Source organism: Rattus norvegicus, chromosome 3, assembly GCF_036323735.1.
Source record: "Rattus norvegicus strain BN/NHsdMcwi chromosome 3, GRCr8, whole genome shotgun sequence".
NCBI classification, from domain to species: Eukaryota; Metazoa; Chordata; class Mammalia; order Rodentia; family Muridae; genus Rattus; species Rattus norvegicus.
In genome coordinates this window covers 40,413,635-40,434,478 of record NC_086021.1, presented here as the reverse complement: position 1 = coordinate 40,434,478, position 20,844 = coordinate 40,413,635, and the positions used below count along the sequence as shown (strand labels likewise).

The 20,844-nt window shown below is 37.3% G+C and overlaps 1 protein-coding gene across 1 annotated transcript; it reads right to left on the bottom strand.

Annotated features, from left to right (window-relative positions):
* Positions 1–2,184: 2,184 nt before the first annotated feature.
* Or1j14 (olfactory receptor family 1 subfamily J member 14) lies at positions 2,185–3,123 on the bottom strand. Its single transcript, NM_001001014.1, has one exon. It carries the CDS (start codon positions 3,121–3,123, stop codon positions 2,185–2,187), a length of 939 nt encoding a protein of 312 aa, NP_001001014.1.
* Positions 3,124–20,844: the final 17,721 nt, after the last annotated feature.

Here is a 20,844-nt window from a genome sequence, read left to right as displayed (position 1 = left end):
GACACAGCATACCACAAGAGGATTTTGGTGCATTTCTCATTATGGAGTCCTGACAAAAAGAGCTCAACTATGAAACGTAAGGTGGAAAAATACATGTGTGTCATTGTTGAAGTATCCTTTGTCACATGTCCTTTCATGTGCTTAATTTAGCAGAACAGCTTTTTCCTTGTGTCTGCTTCAGCCAAATGTTCCTTTACTTGTGTGCTTTAGCAAAACATCCTTTCATTTGTGTCTGCTTCAGAAAAACACTCCTTTACATGTTTGCCCCAGCAAAATACCATACAACACTTTCCAAAGAACCCTTAAGTTTCCATTTCCATCTATTTAGGGAAAAACTTAGCAGGTAGTGGTTAAACTGACTATATATATACAGCTTCAAGAGAAAATATGATAAAACTGAGGTGAGAATAAAGAAGCATCAACAATACTGCCAGTTTTCTACTATCAAAGTATAGAAATTAATGAGTATTTCCTTAAATATTATTAAAATGTTATAAGTGTAGGGATGCAAACACATCAATGTACAATACAGCACACATGTCTAAACTATGTGTAGCTTATATCATTTGTCTCTTTGTATATGATTTCTACATAATAACTAAATAAAATTTCTAATAACTGTCTAAAATATTGCTTGTTTTAAAAATAATAATTAGCAGAATTTTAACACACTTGCACACATGCACACACTCACAGTACTTTAAGTTTTGCTAAGTGCTAGCTTAGCAGCATTTAAGTAGCCTTTAAATTCTCCTGTTCTATTTTACTGACCTATCTGTCTTACCATCAACTACTATCAACTGAATTAAGAACCTCTGCTTAGGGGGAGGTTGATATTCAGGGACAGAAAGCAAAATTTCTTTGTATAGTGTGAAAGTTTTATAGTTGAGCAAGTAGCAGTCTTTCTTGTTATCATAATAAAATATGAATTAAACTGCTCTGAAGACCTGCTTGAAGTTGGTTCAAAGGTTTCAAACTTCCTGATATCCACTTAGCCATAATTCATCACACACTCAGAAAAGCAGGTCCTTCTTCTTACCATGGAAAAACTGTTCATAACCACAGCACTCCCTCAAAGCTCATATCACAGTCCTGCCAGTAGATATAATACCTCAGCTTATTCCTACTTCTCAGAACCTTCAAGCCCCACATAGGTCTTGTTCTTATCCTTGTTTTTATCTTTTACTAAGAACACTTTCATTTTATTTAGTGATTGTCAAAAAACACAATGCGTTGAGTACCTGATTACCACCACACTAGTGCAAACAATAAGAATTTGAGGAAAATGGATAAGGTTACAAATGAAATAGGTTAGAAATATGGGCATAGGTTGATCAGTAAATACCAAATTATGGATAGGAAGAAAAAAATAAGAGTTTTCATATCTTTCACTCTGCAGTTATTGTAAATACTATGCATTACCCCAAGAGCAAAAATAAAAAAAATTCATACTAAGACAGAGTGGGTATTAGAATAAGTTACTATACTTTTTGATTTGGATATGATGAACTATTTACATGTATGAAAAAAATCACATCATGCCCTATAAAATCCACCAGATTTGAATATTGGCAAAAAAAAGTGGAGAGGAAGAAAAGATGGTTCTGTGATTAAGAGTATGAACTCCTCTCCTGAGAGACCCAGGTTTGTTGTCCTGCACCTGTATTGTGGCTTACAACCATCTCTATGCCACGTCTCAGGGGATCTACCATATTCTTCTGAACTGTGCAGGCACTCAGCACACACATGGGACACAGACATATCTCTGAGCATAATATCAATACACAGACACAAAAATGCTAATAGAAACACTGCTAAAAATCACACTACATAATAAGATTAAATATGAATAACCTAAAAGAAGATACATTTTCATCATCTTCAGAGAAAAGGTTGTCTTCTATGAAAGTAATAAACCTGTCCAATAAAACATCTTGGTGATGACGATAAAAAACAATTAAAATGTATGCATGTCAAAGAAAAATATGTAGAATATTTGTGAGAAACCTTCTCAAGATGGCAAGATACTGAATGTCATCAAGAAAGTTATATAGAGAAGAAAATGATACCATGAAAAGTGAGTGAAAGAAAGGGATCCACATGAAATTTCCCTGGCAAAGAACAAAGGATGGATGGGAGAAGAGGAGAAGGAAGTAGGGATGCTAAGACAGACAACCATGCTCATCATTGTGAAAACAGTCTCCTTCTAAGGATATGTTTCAGTGCTCCTTTTATATCCCGATTCCTCAGACTATAAATAAAGGGATTCAGCATGGGTGTGACCACAGTATACATCACAGCCACAATCACATCCTTGTCATTAGTGTTATTAGGTGAGGGGACAAAATAGAGTGCAATTATGGCTCCATAGTACAGAGAAACAACAGAGAGGTGAGAGCCACATGTGGACAAGGCTTTGCAGATTCCCTTGATGGAAGGAGTTTTCAGAATGGTGATGCCTATGCGGACATAAGAGACCAGGATACATATGAATGGTGGGATAGTGACCATAGTACCTAAAGTAAGAATAAGCAACTCATTGATGGTAGTGTCTGAGCTGGACAACTTCAGCATAGCAGAGAGGTCACAAAAGTAGTGTGGGATGGTATTGTTTCTAAAGTGAGATAGTCGAGCCAAGAGAAGGGTGTGGACAAGGGCATTGGCAGTGGATAAAGCCCAGGACACAATTACTAGAAAAAGACAAAGACTCTGACTCATGATGGTCGTATAGTGTAGAGGATGGCAGATGGCCACATACCTGTCATATGCCATGCAGGTCAGAAGAAAGCTATCAAGATCTGCAAAAACTATGTAAAAATACATCTGTGAAACACACCCCGCATATGAGATGGATTGCCTATGTGTCAGCATATTCATGAGCATCTTTGGAGCACTAACTGATGAAAAGGAGATGTCAGTGAAGGCCAGGTGGCTGAGGAAGAAGTACATGGGGGTGTGAAGGTGAGAGTCCAGCCTGATGAGCAGGATGATGAGCAGGTTCCCCAGCACAGTTGTCAGGTACATGATCAGGAACAGGGCAGAGAACATGCCTTGATCCTCTGTACGAATAGGGAGCCCAAGGAGTATGAACTCAGACACAGTGCTCTCATTATCTCTCCACATGGTCTTCTTCTGCTGCTGAGAGTGAAAGAGGAAATGGAAAAGAAAGAGAAGTGATTTTACTATCACATTGTAAAAATATTTTGTGAGTCACCAGTACTGAATATAACATTACTTTAAACCACTGAGTACATGTTTTTTATCTTAATATGGTGATTTTTGTTGCAGTAATGAGCTGCTGATGCTTTGGAAAATGATATAATGTGCCCATCTTGAAAACAGCTGATTGTTTCTTAGAGGGAAACAGTGAAACATCAGAACAATTATCAAATCAGATACAGTTTCTCCACAAGTTGCCTTGATTTCATCAAGGCAATTTTTGATTCAGGAAATAGTATCTAAATTGTTACCAGCAAAAAAGAAACAAGATTTCAATGGCTGTTCATCTTTTTAACCTTTCTTGTATCCACTTGCCTAAAGCTGTTTTTCCATGAATTAAATCCAAAGAGTGGAACCCTGGATAGCTTCTTTGGATCTGCAAAAGAATAGAATCTGGGGAATTAGTGGAAGCAACATGTGCATATGGTCAAAGCATCTGCCCAGGAAAAGAATAGAATACACCCCTTGGTCCTTTGTCCTAATGGGGAGCCAAGAGGATATGTCAACAATATACAAACCAATGACAGCTTGCAAAGAGCTTTGCGTTTTCCATTATTAACAAATTCTCAGTCAATATAATCACACTTTCCTCATTTTTCCTAGGCTATATAAACTGACTATGATTTCAAATTAATATCTCCAGCTCAAATATAAGCATCTCAAACAAGTCAAATATCTACTGAAAATATTTGACTTTCCCACATCTTAGATCAGCCAAATTCCTTGTGGGTTATTTTTGTTTTGTTTTGTTTTGTTTTTTGTTTTTGTTTTCGTTTTTTGTTTTTTATTTTGTTTTTTTTTACCAAAAGCAAATATCACCTGATATATTCTTAACCTGAGTTTTTAAACCAAAGGAAGATACTTCCTTTGTGTTTCCTACCCATTTTCTCTGTAGCGAAACTGATATTCTTTTCTTTTTCAAGTAACCTTTCCTATCATTGTGATCAATCACTAAACAATAGTAAAAGGAATGTGATAGCATTGACATGATTTTCTCTTCCTGTGTGGCTCTCATACCTTCGCAATGTCATGGTCTCTATTTTAATTACTGTTGTTCATATAGATTATAAATACAACCTGATGAATCAAAAAAAAAAAAGAATTGATATCCTAATGGCTGAGAAATCTCTGCCATTATGTTCTATTGGAAGACTGTTTTATTGGCCGGTTGTCTATGTGATTAGCAGATATCTATTTCCCGATTTACACTTTCCAAGCTTTAACTACAGTTCCCCCAACTTGGCTAATATAGTCAAGAAAATCATTAAATTGCCAGTATATCATCTGTCTCACTTTGTAAAAATATAAGTTAATGTGACATTGCCTAAAATTAATTATATTTCATTTTTACTTATTTCTGTGTTAGTACTAATTAATTTATCACAATGAAATTATCTGTGTATAGAAAGATTTATTCTAATATTTTGCTATTTTGAATAATATTATATTGTTTTATATAGTATATATGATACATTTGTAAATGAATTTAGAGAAATAGACTTCAAAGGTTTTGAGGGAATATTAGCTTACAAGCAGCCAAGGGGATGAAGAAGCTGATATATGTTCTACAAGGAGTCTTTAATGGAAGAACCTATAGAGGACGATTATAAAAATAGGTCACTAGTTAAGTGTTTGGAAGGCAAGTTTGGAAGAAGAATTTGGAAATAGTGTTAGAAGATTTCAGGAAAAAAAAAGGAAAACCAGAGGTAACAGACAATCACAGAAATGTAAAGATCAGAGAAATATGAGGAGCAGTCAGATATAATGGATAATCGGCTATGATCTAAATAGTCCCATAACCTCTAAAGAAATAAAAAACTGTTATTAAAAGTCTCCCAACCAAAAAAAAGCCCAGGAACAGATGGATTTAGTGCAGAATTCTATCAGACCTTCAAAGAAGAACTAATACCAATACTCTCCAAACTACTCCACAAAATAAAACAGAAAGAACACTGCCCAATTCATTCTTTCAAGCTACAATTACACTTAGACATAAACCATACCAACACCCGGCAAAGAAAGAGCACCACAGACCAATTTGTTTCATGAATATCAATGCAAAAATTCTCAATAAAATTCTCACAAATCAAATCCAAGAACACAATAGAATGATCATTCACAATGATCAAGTAAGCTTCATCCTAAGGATTCAGGGATGGTTCAATATATGGAAATCCATCAATATAATCCATTATATAAACAAACTCAAAGAAAAACTACATGATTATCTCATTAGATGCTGAGAAAGATTTGACAAAATTCAAGACTCCTTTATAAGAGCCATGGAAAGATCATGAATTCAAGGCTCATATATAAACATAGTAAAAGCAATATACAGCAACCCAGTAGCCAAAATCAAAGTAAATGGAAAGAAACTTGAAGCAATCCAACTAGGAACTAGAAAAGGCTGGCTGCCCACTATCTCCCTACCTATCTAATATAGTATTTGAAGTCCTAGCCAGAGCAATTAGAAAAAAGGGAGGTCAAAGGAATACAAATTAGAAAGGAAGAAGTCAAAACATCACTGTTTGCACATGATATAATAGTACACTTAACTGACCCCAAAAATTCATTCAGAGAACTTCTACATCTTATAAACAACTTCAGCAAAGTGGCTGGATATAAAATTAATTCAAACAAATCAGTAGCCTTCCTCTACTCAAGGAATAAGCAGGCTAATAAAGAAATTGGGGAAATGTCACCCTTCACAGTACTCACAAATAATATGAAAAACCTTTATGTGACTCTAACCAAGCAAGTGAAAGATCTATAGAAAAAAATCTTCAAGTCTCTGAAGAAAGAAATTGAAGAAGATCTCAGAAGATGGAAAGACTTCCCATGCTCATGGATTGGCAGAATTAATATAGTAAAAATGGCCTTCTTGCTGAAAGCAATTTACAGATTCAGTGCAATTCCCATCAAAATCCCAATCAATTCTTCATAGAGTTAGAAAGAGCAATTTGCAAATTCATTCAGAATAACAAAAACCCAGGACAGGAAAAAATATTCTCAACAATAATAGTACTTCTGTGGAAATCGCCATCCCTGGCCTCTAGCTGTCTTGCAGAGCTATAATGATATAAAGAAATATGTAGTATTGGTAGACAGACAAGCAGGTAGCCCAATGGAATAGAATTGAAGACTCAGAAGTGACCACACAGCTATGGTCACTTGATCTTTGACAAAGGAGCTAAAAACATCCAATGGAAAAAAAGACAGCATTTTCAACAAATGTTGCTGGTTCAACTGGAGGTCAGCACATAGAAGAATGCAAATTGACCCATTCTTATTGTCTTGTACAAAGCTCAAGTCCAAGTGGATCAAAGACCTCTACATAAAACCAGATATACTCAAACTAATAGAAGAGAAAGTGTGGAAGAGTTTCAAATACATATGCATAGGAGAAATTTTCCTGAATAAAACAATAGCTTATGCTCTAAGATAAAGAATCAACAAATGGGACCTTGTAAAGTTGTAAAGGTTCTGTAAGGCAAAGAACACTGTCACTGGGACAAAATGGCAACCAATAAATTAGGAAAAGGACTTTACCAATCCTACATCCAATAGAGGGCTAATATCCCATAGATACAAAAACTTAAGAAGTTAGACTCCAGAGATCAACTAACCCTGTGTGAAAAACAGAGTATAGAGCTAAACAAAGAATTCAAGGCTGAGGAATATCAAGTGGCTGAAAAGTACATAGAGAAATGTTCAAAATTCTTAGTCATCAGGGAAATGCAAATCAAAACAATCTTGAGATTCCACCTCACACAAGACAGAATTGCTGAGATCAAAAACTCAGGTGACAGTAGATGTTGGTGAGGATGTGGAGAAAAAGGAACACTCCTCCATTGTTTTGGTGATTGCAAGCTGGTACAACCAGTCTGGAAATGAGTCTTGTGGTTCCTAAGAAATTTGGACATAGTGCTACCTGAGGACCTAGGGATTCCACTCCTGGGCATATGCCAAAAAAGTGCTCCAACAAGGACACATGCTCCATTATGTTTATAGCAGTCATGTTTATAACAGCTAGAAGCTGAAAAGGACCCAGATGTCCTTCAATAGAGGAATGGATACATAAAATATGGTAATTTACATAGTGGATTCAGCTGTTAAAACGACTTCATGAAATTCTTAGCCAAATGGATGGAACTACAAAATATCCTGAATGAAGCAACTCAGTCACAAAAGAACACACATTGTATGCACTTTCTGATAAGTGTACATTAGTCCTAAAGCTTGAAATACCCAAGATACAATCACAGACCATATGAAGCTCAAGAAGACCAAAATGTGGATTCTTCAGTCCTTCTTTGAAGGAGGAACAAAATACTCACAGTTTGGAGCAGAGACTGTAGGAAAGGCCATCCAGAGACTGCCACACCTGGGGATCCATTCTATTTGCAGCCACCAAACCCAGCCACTATTGCTGATGCCAAGAAGTGCTTGCTGACAAGAGGCTCATATGGATGTCCCCTGAGAGGCTCTGCCAGAGCCTGACTGATACAGATAAGAATACTTGCAGCTAACCATCAGACTGAACACAGGGAATCCAATGGAGGAGTTAGAGAAAAGACTGAAGGAGCTGAAGGGATTTGCAATCCCATAGGAAGAACAACATTATCAACCACCCAAACCCTCCCAGAAATCCCAGAGACTAAGCCACTATCCAAAGGGACCCATGGCTTTAGCTGCATATGTAACAAAGGATGGCATTGTCTGGCATCAGTAGGAGGAGAAGCCCTTGGTCTTGTGAAGGCTCATTTCCTTAGTGTAGGGAAATGTCATGGTGGTGAGGTGGAAGAGGGTGAGGGGGGCACCATCATAGAACCAGGGTGAGGGAGGATGAGAAAAGGGGTTTCCAGAGAGGAAATCAGGAATGGGAATAGCATTTGAAATGTAAATACATAAAAATACAAAAAATAGCAATTATATATTTAAAAATAAAAGCAAGAATTTTGAATATTTGACTGTAAATAACTGATAAATTTTCATAAATTTATTCTGATATAAATATCATACATTTGCTCAAGTATGAAAACATCATAAATCTAGTCTCTTTACATTTTTATGTATCAGTTAAAAATAAATTTAAGAATTGAACAGTCTGAAAAAAAAGAAAAAAGTTTCCATCTGTTCAAGGAACAGTAAGACACACAAAAAAAAGTAGCAGAAAATAGGAAAATTGCATGCTGGCTACCACTTAGAAAGCAGATTGCAGAAGCCATTTTTACTTGCTAGAATATGAGCATTGGTGCTTACTATGGCAAAAGTCACAGATATTTGGGCAAAAGTTGAAAGAAAACAGAATAAAAATTGTGTGTTGAAGTTAAATGTAAGCAATGAATACAATTTTTCTGCTTTCTTTAAAATATGGATAAATTTTAAAAATATTTCCTATGACAAAGTCTTTGAGGAAGGTTGTGTCCTTCCCTCTCAAAATTTGGCCAGGTAAGTTACTGTACAGAAAACTGTTTGCCATTTGATGGTATGATCCTTGCAATTTGAAATATGTGTTGACCAGAGAGATGGACAATGAGAAAGACACACAGAAACAGAGAGCAACAGAGACACAGAGACACAGAGAGAGAGAAAGAGGAAAACCCACACATATGCATTGATACAGATGACTATGCCTTATCAGACAGTATAACTTACATGATAAACACACATACCTTTAGCAAAAAGTATGGGAAGCTTTTCAGCTCACTTCAGAAAGAACCCAACATAATGAAACAACTGGATCCTCTCAAGTGGTCATACAGCCATTGTAACAATAGAAAAGCTATTAGTTCCGAATCAGATATGATAAATACATGAACATATACATTGTCCACATTTCAGGGAAGTCTGAGTGAGCTCTAATTTTGAAAATCATGTAGATAACCTAGGGTGTAATCTCTGTCCCCAGATCCAAATTAGAGGCATACATAATAAAATTGCATCATTGTCATTGACTCCCATAGGGAAAGAACCTTTTTTGAAATAGGCAGAACTGTCCCTTCACTCTTGAGAAATAATGGTAGAAACCATAACAAGATTCCCCATCTTTTCATCCTGTTTAATACATGACCCCTGTGATTACTTGACTTTTAATAACAAAATATACTCCTACACAGACAGAAAATAGTCGAAAATAGAATTTTACATAATTTGGAGGATAATAATTAAAAATAGGCTTATTACAACAGTCAGAGATGGTCAATCTATGTATCTCTGTACTAATAGGAAAAAAACTTCTGGAAATATCTGTGGAGTTCTTCCACTGTACATCAAGATATTGAAAATTTACGCTTTAATATGTCCTTTATTAGTTGAAAATCTTAGTCACTTCAAAACAAAGAAGTAGAGTGGTATTATTTGTCACTGGAATTTTTGCATTTCTAATAGCTATGTATTGTAGTATTAGATGTATACCCAATGATATTTACACTGGTACAAATAGGGGCAGATTAATGTCTGTAGCAACCTTACTCATAAAAGCAGAAAAAAATTCAAACAACAAATAAATTTGATTCTTAGTATAAGGAATAATGCATACAAATAATATGGAAAAACAGATAAAAGAAAGCTAATGATGTTATAAGTTTCTTCAACAATGTGGAAAAACATAAATATAAAAACAGTAAACCAAACAACAATACTGCTACTTGAAAAAGATACTTATAATAAAGTAATGAATATTAAAGGAAATTAAGAAAGGTTTCTGATCCAATGAGATTAGTCTTTCTCTTAGAAGAGATACCAGGATGTCCCTCTTATTCCCCCAAATGAGGCCATAGCAAACATACTTCAGGCTGTAGTCAGTAAGATAATGATAGATTTGCACCATCAGAAGGCAACAGAGAAAATGATTGTGTCAACCTTTTGATTAAGTTCTAGCTTCCAGAACAATGGGAAATGTATTCCCATTAAGCCATTCTGTGGCATATTGTTATGACAGTGCATGAAAAATAACAATATAAATCTGTGTTTATAAATAAAGATGATTACCAGAGATTTCCTGCTCTACTAGAGACCTCTCAAACTGAGAAGTCTAGATAGGCTGCCCATCTACAAAACTGTACCACTCTTGACCTCTGCCCATCTTATTCCTGTCCCCTACCTTCATACTCACCATACACCAGTGCCCAAATAGACAGAGATTCCCTTCTGTAACAGACACCAGCCTGATGCAGCGATTCCCTGATCTACTAGAGACCAAACAGGCTGGGAAAATCCAGGTAAGTTGCCTTCTCCCCAAACTTCCCTATTATTCATTATCCCAATACACCTACCCCCAGTTCTTTGCCCTCCTACTTGCTGTGGCCCCATCCCCAACAGGGCCATAGAATCCCTGTTCTAGTGGATATCTTACAGTTTGGGAGAAATCCAAGTAGGATGCCTGCCTTACACACTCTCCCACTCTTGGTCTCTGCTTATGCTCTCCCCAGTTGTCCACCATTCTAGCTGCCATATCTGAGCCCCTAACTGGGCAAAGAGTTGCTGTTATATCAGAAACCAGCCTACAGCAGAGACTCCCAGCTGTACTAGAGACTTTGCAGTCTTAGAGATGTCCAGGTAGTCTCCCTACCTGCCTAAAGCTCCCCCATCTCATTATTTCAGCATCCCCCCCACCATTTGTCCCTGTCCTTTACCCTCCTAGTTGCCATATCCCAGCTATCTACTGGGGCAGAGACTACCTACTGTTTCACAGACTAAGTAGATAAGAGGGGCAGGTATGCTGCTGGCCAAATTTCTCCTCTATTTCACTATCTTGCATCCCCCAACCCTATCTCCATTCCTACACTTCCCTACTTTCCTTTACCTGCCTCTAACTTCCTCTTCTATGAGCGACCAGACAGAATTGGAGAATCCCAGGCCACACAGACTAGAAGCAGAGAGGAGTCAGAAACCAAGGTACAAACATCCAACAATAACAAATTTAGATCTTTAATTAGCTCAGACCCAGATGTCTGAAGGCCAGTGTAAAAATCCAAGAAACAATAGCCAATGCATAAGGTTGTCAGATGCTATATGGTTGCAGAGGTAATAGCATGATATAGTTTCAGTTGGGGGAATACTATTGACATGAATAATGCATCTCTGGGTTTCTAGTATACAGATGACTTTTCTTTTTCTTGTACGCTTTTCTGTTTTGCCTTTTTCTATACCACATTTGTCCTCAAATTTAATTTTGGTAAAAAAAAAAAAGCTCTAGGAAAGGAATTGAGAGCATTACTAGAGAAGAAAATGGCTTTGATGTCTATTATGAACAAACTGCTCTGGAGGCTGACAGCCTTAATCATTTTGGGGAGAATTTTTTGCCAACTCATGCTAATTAAGCTGTACCAGGAAATATATGAAGCAGGAAAAGTTTTTGAGAAACCTGAAGCCTTAGTAATTAAGAGAAAGAAGACCCTCCACAAGGAAAATAAACAGTGGGCCTGGTTCACTAAGGACAGGGTTATCTATGGACAATACACGGAACATAATAGAAGAAATAGCTGTGTCTACTCTATTAGTAAACGATCATGAGACCTCCATAATAATAGAAAGTTTGATCCAGAATATTACTTGGGAATATTGTAAAATATGTGTATAATAAAAAAGATAAAAGGATGAGTCAAAGAGTGTGGACCCCTCAAGGGGGCATTAGATTAGTGAAGTGAGCTTCCTGGAAAGATTGGAGCATACTGATTTAATGCCCTGGCAATGACTGCCTATGTAAATAAGGATACAAGTTTTAAAAAATAGAATTTGGGCTTGTGAAAGAAGCCTGGAGGAAGCTGCAAGAGGAATTAATATTGTATTTGGGAAAGAGTTTGAAAAGCACTATAAAAATAGATAGTTGGATGATCTTAATAAAGAAATTATGCAAATTTAAGACAAGTTTAAAATATGAACATTATCCTGAACTGTTTACCATCTTTTTGTTTTCATGCTAACGCTATAACAAGTTTATGCCCAGATACCTTATGATTTGGAGGCATTTTTGAGTTTTCTTTCTTTCTTTTTTATTTTTTATTAGATTTTTTATTTACATTTCAAATGTTATTCCCTTTCCTGGTTTCACGTCCATAAGCCCCCTATCCTCACCTCCTCCCCTTGAATATAAGGGTGTTCCCCTCCCCATCCACCCCTCCTTCCCAGCCCCCACCCCCGACATTCCCTTACACTGGGGGTCCAACCTTGGAAGGAATACTTGCTTTACCAGACACTGAATTATGACTTTGTATATGCATACTATGCATTCTGGAGATGTAGTTGCATGATCTTTTTCAGGAAAAACAATTGGTTTGAGAAAAATAATGGGCTTTTGATTACATACTATTGTATAACAGGAAGTATGTAACCAATAAATGACCGAGGTGAAATCAGAGACAGAGAGGAAAGGAGGGAGGGATGGAGGGAGGGAGCGGGAGGGAGGGAGGGAAGGAGGGAGGGAGGGAGGGAAATGATTGAAGTCCTTAAGAGGAAAATGAATAAATGCCTTAATGAAATTTGAGAAAACTCAAATAATTAGAGTAAATGATGAAATACCTTTTAAACAACCATGTAAAGAAAATAAACAAAATTGATCAAGATATTAAAATGGAATAGAGGTAATAAAGAGAATACAAACTCTGCGAATCCTGGAATGGAAAACATAGGTAAGAGTGCAGACACAGGCATCATCAACAAAATATTAGAGATGGAAGAAATAATTTCAAGCAGTGACAATAAGCTGGAAGAAATAAATATGTCACTATCAGACCTTAAAATAAATAACATCAATATCCTTAAATTATTCTGCAAAATATAAAGACTCGACTACTTCTAAACCCTTTTATGAAGCAAATATTCTGTTATAAAAACCAATTAAATCCAACAGAAATAAAAGAGAATTCTAAAACAATCTCCCCGATAAACATAGATCCAAAATTCTCAATAAATTCTTGTAGACCAAATTTAAAAATGTATCCAAAGAAACATTTGCTATGATCAAGTTGGCTTATTTTCAGGTATGCAGAGATGGTTCAACACACATAAATCAATAAATATAGCTCATTATATAATTAGGCTAAAGAATACAAATCATCTGATTTTTATCAAATGATGCATAAAGGACCTTTGAAAAGTACAATATAACTTCATGATTTAAAAAAAAGAAGCCTGGGGATGCTAGGGGATGGATAAATCATATCTCAGCATAATGAAGGCTCTCTCTGACAGGCAAAAGGCACCATCTTGTTAAGTGGAAGAAAACTTTATGACTGCGCACAAGGCAAAGTTTTCAGATGTCCAGTGAAGTTGTAGTTAGAGCATAAAAGAAGGAAATAAAAAGGATTCAAGTAGGAAGGGAAAAATGTTAAAAAACAAACAAAAAAATTATATCTAGAAAGTTCCTGAACAAAACATCTCAGAAATTTTGGATATTTTAAAGACCAAAACTAAGAAGCAAATGGTGTGTGTGTGTGTGTGTGTGTGTGTGTGTGTGTGTGTGTGTGTGTGTGTGTGTGTATGTGTGTATGATGTTTTTCAAGACAGGGTTTTTCTGTGTTGCCTTGGCTTTGGTTACCCTGGAACTCACTTTGTAGACTACACTGGCCTCAAACTCAGAGATCTGCCTGCCTCTGCTTCCTCAGTACTGATATTAAAGACATGTGTCATCATGTCCTGCTCTAGAAAACATCAAGAATACCATAGAAGAAATTTTTCCTAACAGGAATAAGGAAATGTCTACAAACATATAGAAATCTTACAGAATACCAAAGAGCTAAGACCAGAAAAGGAAGTCTTCTCACAAATATTACCCAAAATACTAAATATTCAGTACAAAGAAAGCATACTAAAATCTATAAGGGGAAAAGAAGAAGTAACATAAAAAGGTCGACTTATAAGATTTACACCTTATTTCTCAATGGAAAGTATAAAACCCAAAAGAACCTGGTAATATGTTCTTCAGACCTAAGAGCTCAGAGGTTGTGGCAGAGACTACTTACTGTACCCAGTCAAAGTCTAAAAAACCATAGATAGAGAAAACATGATATTCTATTAAAAGGCTAAATTTAACCAGTATCTATCCATAAACCAGCCCTGAAGAGGGTACTAGAAAGAAAATTGCATTAAAGGTTGACTATACTCATGAAAAGGAAAGGCGTTAAATAATCCTGCACCAGAAACACCAAAAAGTGAAACAGACACACAAACACATACAACACACTATGAAAATCAACAATGAAATAACAGTAATAAACAATTATTGATATTTTTCAAAGCAGTGGACTCAATTACTCAAGAAAAAGGCATACTCTAACAGAATGAGTGTGAAAACAAGATCCATCATTCTCCTGTATACAAGAAACATGCCTCAACATCAAAGATACACATTACCTAGATTTAAGGATTGGAAAAGATTTTCCAAGAAAATGGAAACAAGATGGTATACCAATTCTAATGTCTACTAAATAGACTTTAAACCAAAAGTAAACAATAAAATTAGGAGGAATATTTCATTTGCATCAAAAGAAAAAAATCCACCAGGATCAAAACTCCATTCTCAGTAATATCTATGCTCCAAACGCAAGAGTATCCTCATTCATAAAAGAAACATTAGTAAAACTTAGAACACATATCAACCATCAGACATTAGTCATGGAGGTTTAACTACCCTTTTCTCACCAATAGATCATCAATAGAAGCTAAACAGAAAAATAATAAAATTAACATGCTATTACCAAAGGACCTAACATATCTACAGATCATTTCACCCAAACAAAAAAGACTGTACCTTCCTCTCACTACCTTGTGTAGTCTTCTCAAAACTTTACAATGTACTTGGTCAGAAAACAAGTCTCAGCAGATACAACAAAAAATGAGATATTCCCTGGTATCTTATCAGACCTGCACAGATTAAAGTTGGACTTCAAAAATAACAAAAACAATGGGAAGCCTACAAACTCATGGCAACTAAACAACTCTCTAATGAATAACCTCTAGGTCAAGGAAGAAATAAAGAAAAAAATTAAAGGCTTCCTTGAATTCAATGATAATGAAGGTGCAACATATGGGACACAATGAAAACAGTGCTGAAAGAAAAGTATATGGCACTAAGTGAATTCATAAAGAAATTAGAGAGATCTCATACTAGCAACTTAACAGAATACCTGAAAGTTCTAAAATAAAAAGAACAAAGCACAAAAGAAAAGTAAATAGATAGCAGGAAATACCCAAACTCAGGGCTGATAGTAACAAAATGGAAGAAAAATAAAGCAATAAAAAGAATCAATGAAAGAAACAGTTAATTCATTGAGAAAATCTACAATATAAGCAAAACAACAAAAACAAAGAGAGAGAATACCCATACTAACAAAATCAGAAATGAAAATTAGGGAGATACAATAGACACTGAGGAATTCCAAAGAATCATTAGGTCATACTTTAAAAACCTGTACTCCACAAAGTTGAAAAATCTAAAATGAATAATTTTCTCAATAGAACTTACCAAATTTTAATCAAGATCAAATAAATGGTTCAAGTAGTCCTATAATCCCTAAGAAAATAAAAGCAGTCGTTAAAAGTCTCCAAGCCAAAAACAATTTCCAGACTCAGATGCGTTTAATGCAAAATTCCCTAAGACTTGTAAAGAATAGCTCATAACAATACTCAAATTTTTCAACAAAATCGAAAGAGAAGGAACACTGCCAAATTCATTCTATGAGGCCACATTTACCCTGACACCCAAACCATAAAAAGATTGAACAACAAGAAAATAGGAATTTCAGACCAATTCCCCTTAAGAACATTGATGAAAAAATAACCAACAAAATAATGGCAAACTAAATATAAAAACACATTAAAAATATCATCCATCATGAACTAACAGGTTTCATCCCAGAGATGAAAGGATAGTTTGATATCTGTCAATGTAACCCACCATATTAAAAAAATAATAAACAACAACAAAACATTCTGCCCTGTCTCCTCTTCATTCCATTCTTTTATCCACAGCTCTGGCTGCTACATCAGAGGCCTGTGGCCACCCTGGAGAGCCAGGTGAGATTCCCATGCCCCAATCCTCTGCGTGCCCATTAGCCTGACAAGCCCAGCAGCCATGGGGTCTGCCAATTCCTCTCTGCAGTCCATCTTCCAGTCCACACCTCTACATGAAATCCTGGAGGCCTGTAGCCATTAGGAATGACCAGTTAAGAATTCTATCCCTTCCTGCCTGCAGCCCTTATGGGCAAAGCTCAGAGTTCTGCTCTGTGCCTCCTGCACCCCATTCCCTGGGTTACAGCTCTGCCTAAGATAATTTTTACATGCATTATATCCAGACTTAAGTTTCCTCTGGAGTTTTGATTTCTTTTTTAGAAAAAAATCATGATAAATGTTTTGTTTTATTACCAGGTTTGAGATAGTGGGCTGCTTCAGATTGTCCACTGCAGCTGACTATATCTCATGCTCTACCAATGGCATGATACTTTCTGTTATTTTGTAACATTTGGGGTTCTGGGGGTTTCTATACTCAGATGGTATAGAAATGCTAGGGCATGAAAGGTGGGGTTGATTGTATTTGGTTAATCAATGTGGGTTGTTGAGTAGTGGTTGGTTGTTATTGGTCATGGTTTAAGTAGTTGTGCATAAAGAAGAAACAAGAAGAAGAAAATGGATATCCTCATGGTGAAAATCAAACTTACCCAAAAAACTCATTGCCCCTAATCATCTGGAAATAGTCTAAGGATAACATTGAACCTTTTCTGACCCTTAACTTTATTCATGGATGTCTTTACTTCCCTTGCCACTTGTTTTTCTATCTTATCTAGTGTGAGAGGGTTGGGAAGGTGGAAAAAGAATGCAGAAGGGTAGAAGAAAAAAATAAATCACAAAATAGGCAGACAAGTTACACACTTCTCAGTTTCCCTTCAACATAAAAGTACAGAACTCCAAGACACATCAATCAAAGTTGGAGTAACAAATTAGAATAAGACTGAATAAGACAGGCATAAACCCTCATACTGCTACAGGATGAGATGACTCAGTAGGAGGAGGATAATCCCAAGTATAGAAAAATGTCAGAGACACAAGGCCCCATTCCTGCTGTTAAGAGAAAGAGCTTGAAGGGGCTCAAGACCCCATACGAATAACAATGCCAACCAACCAGAGCTTCCAGGGACTAAGGCACTACCCAAAAACTATACATGGACTGACCCTGGCTCCAACCATATAGGTAGCAATGAATAGCCTAGTAAGAGCACCAGTGGAAAGGGAAGCCCTTGGACCTGCCAAGACTGAATCCTCAGTGAACATGATTGTTGGGGAGAGAGCGGTAATTGAGGGAGGATGGGGGGGGGAAACACCAACATAGATGGGGAGGGGGATGTTGGCCTGGAAACTGGGAAAGGGAATAACAATCAAAATGTAAATAAGAAATACCCAAGTTAATAAAGATGGAGAAAAAAAGAGTTTCAAAAGAACAAGATACAGAACAGCAAGGTATACGCAGAGGACCTAGCTCAGACCCAAACAGTCTCCCTAACTGTCAGTTCGGTCTGTGTGTGCTCCTATGAGGCCTTCCTCATTGATTATGTGGGTCATGTTCTCACAGTGTTCTTGATCCCTCTGGCACCTAGAATTTTCTGTGGGGTTCCTCTGTCTCCACCTAATGTTTGACTGTGAGTCTGTGCATCTGCTCCCATCAGTTGCTAGATGATACTTCTCTGATGGCATTTGAGCTAGGCACCAATCTATGAGTATAACAGAGTATCTTTAGGAAACATTTCATTGACTTATTTGCTAGTCATATTTGGATCTATCCTGGGTCTCTGTGCTGACCAACCTTTGGTTTCCTTGCCATCTACAAAAATCAGGCATGGCCCCAAGTTGAACAGTGATTGGCTACTCCCACAAGTCTGTGCCACCATTACACTAGTACATCATTCAGGTATAACATATTGTAGGGTAATAGTTTTCAGGTAGGGTTGATGTTCTAGTTCCACTTCTGGGAGACTTACCTTCATATAGAAGATGATCAGTTTTGGCCTTTTCCCCCCATTACTATGAAATTTCACTAGGATCACTCTCATGGATTCCAGGGTATTTCCACTGTACTAGGTTTCTACATCACACCCCAATTCCAGTTATCTCAGTACTCACTCTCTTTATATTCCTCCCATAACCATATTAACCCTCCTGTTCCCATCCATCACCACCCACCCCAGTCCCCTCACAAAGTGTAATTAATTTTCCCTTCCCAGGAAGACCCATGAGTTCCCTTGAGCCCTTCTTGTTAAGTAACATCTCTGGATCTGTGGGTTGTAGCATGTGTATCCTTTACTAAACAGCTAATGTCTGCTTATAAGTGAGTGCATTCCATGTTTGCCTATCTGGGTCAACATTACCTCACTTAGGATAACTTTTTTCTACTGCTATTTCTTTATAAATTTCATGTCATTTTTTAACAGGTGAATAATACTCAATTATATAAATGTACCATGTCATCTCTACTCATTCTTCAGTTGAGGGTCATTTAGGATGTTCCCAGTTTCTGAGTAACATGAGTAAAACTGATATGAACAAATTTGAGCTAGTGCTTTCAGCAGAATGGGTCATCTTGGTCTATGCCCAGGAGTGGCATAGCTGTGTCTTGATAAGTTCCCAATTTTCTGAGGAAACTCCATATTGATTTCCATAGTGGCTATACAAGTTTGCACTCCCACCAGCAACGGAGCAGTGTTCTTCTTGCTCCTCTCCAGCATGGGCTGTCACTTGTGTTTTCAATCTTAGCCATTCTAACAGGTGTAAGGGGAGAATATCTAAGTAGTACAATTTGCATTTCCATAATCGCTAAAGATGTTGAATATTTTAAAGTGTGCCTCAGCATTTTAAGATTGCCCTGTTCAGAACATTCTGTTTAGATCTCTATGCCATTTTGATTTGATTATTTGGTTTGCTAATGTCTAGTTTCTTGAGTTGTTGATATATTTTGGATATGAGCCCTCTATTGGATATGGAGTTGGTGAAAATCTTTTCCCTTTGTGTAGGCTCATGTTTTATCTTTTGCCATGCCCTTTGCCTTAGAGAAACATTTCAGTTTCATGAGGTCCTAATTATTAATTGCTGATTTTAATGCCTGGGCTACCGGTGTTCTACGCAGATGAATTTAAGGTTATTGTTCACTTTCTCTTCTGTCAGCTTCGGAGGTTCCAGATTCATGCTCAAGTCTTTGATCTACTTAGACAAGATTTGTGCAGGTGGTAGAGATGGATTCATTCTTCTACATGCTGGCATCAAATTAGACAAGCACCATTTGTTGAAAATGCTTTTTATCTAAATTCCATATTTCTGAATTCTTTATTTTAAAAAATCATGTGTATGTGATTTATGTCTAATACCTCAATTTTACTCCAAGAATCAATATGTCTATTTTTATAGCTATGCCAGGTGATTTTTATCACTATAACTCTATAGTATAGCTTGAAATCAGAGATGTTGATAAGTCTGGATGTCCTTTAAAGGCAAAATATAGCTGTAGCTTCTTGGAATTTTTTGTCCAAGTAAATTGATTAATGTCATTTCAGGAATGTAAAGAATTGCATTGAGATCCCGGCCCGCAGCAGCTCTCTGCTCCCAGACCCGGTGAGAGAGAGACCCAACCGCCTGGTCAGGTGGGCACTCCTGAGGCTGCAGAGCAGAAGAGACCAACAACACTGCTCACCCCTGCCCACATCCCTGGCCCAAGAGGAAACTGTATAAGGCCTCTGGGCTCCCGTGGGGGAGGGCCCAGGAGCAGCAGGACACCTGCCTGAGACACCACCGGAACCGGAAAGAAACAGACCTGATAAACAGTTCTCTGCACCCAAATCCCGTGGGAGGGAGAGATAAACCCTCAGAGAGGCAGACAAGTCTGGGAAACCAGAAGAGACTGCTCCCTGCACACACATCTCGGACGCCAGAGGAAAAAGCCAAAGACCATCTGGAACCCTGGTGCACTGAAGCTCCCGGAAGGGGCGGCACAGGTCTTCCTGGTTGCTGCCGCTACAGAGAGCCCCTGGGCAGCACCCCACGAGCGAACCTGAGCCTCGGGACCACAGGTAAGACCAAATTTTCTGCTGCAAGAAAGCTGCCTGGTGAACTCAAGACACAGGCCCACAGGAACAGCTGAAGATCTGTAGAGAGGAAAAACTACACGCCCGAAAGCAGAACACTCTGACCCGATAACTGACTGAAAGAGAGGAAAACAGGTCTACAGCACTCCTCACACACAGGCTTATAGGACAGTCTAGCCACTGTCAGAAATAGCAGAACAAAGTAACACTAGAGATAATCTGATGGCGAGAGGCAAGCGCAGGAACCCAAGTAACAGAAACCAAGACTACATGGCATCATCGGAGCCCAATTCTCCCACCAAAACAAACATGGAATATCCAAACACACCAGAAAAGCAAGATCTAGTTTCAAAATCATATTTGATCATGATGCTGGAGGACTTCAAGAAAGACATGAACACACTTAGGGAAACACAGGAAAACATTAATAAACAAGTAGAAGCCTACAGAGAGGAATCGCAAAAATCCCTAAAAGAATTCCAGGAAAACACAATCAAACAGTTGAAGGAATTAAAAATGGAAATAGAAGCAATCAAGAAAGAACACATGGAAACAACCC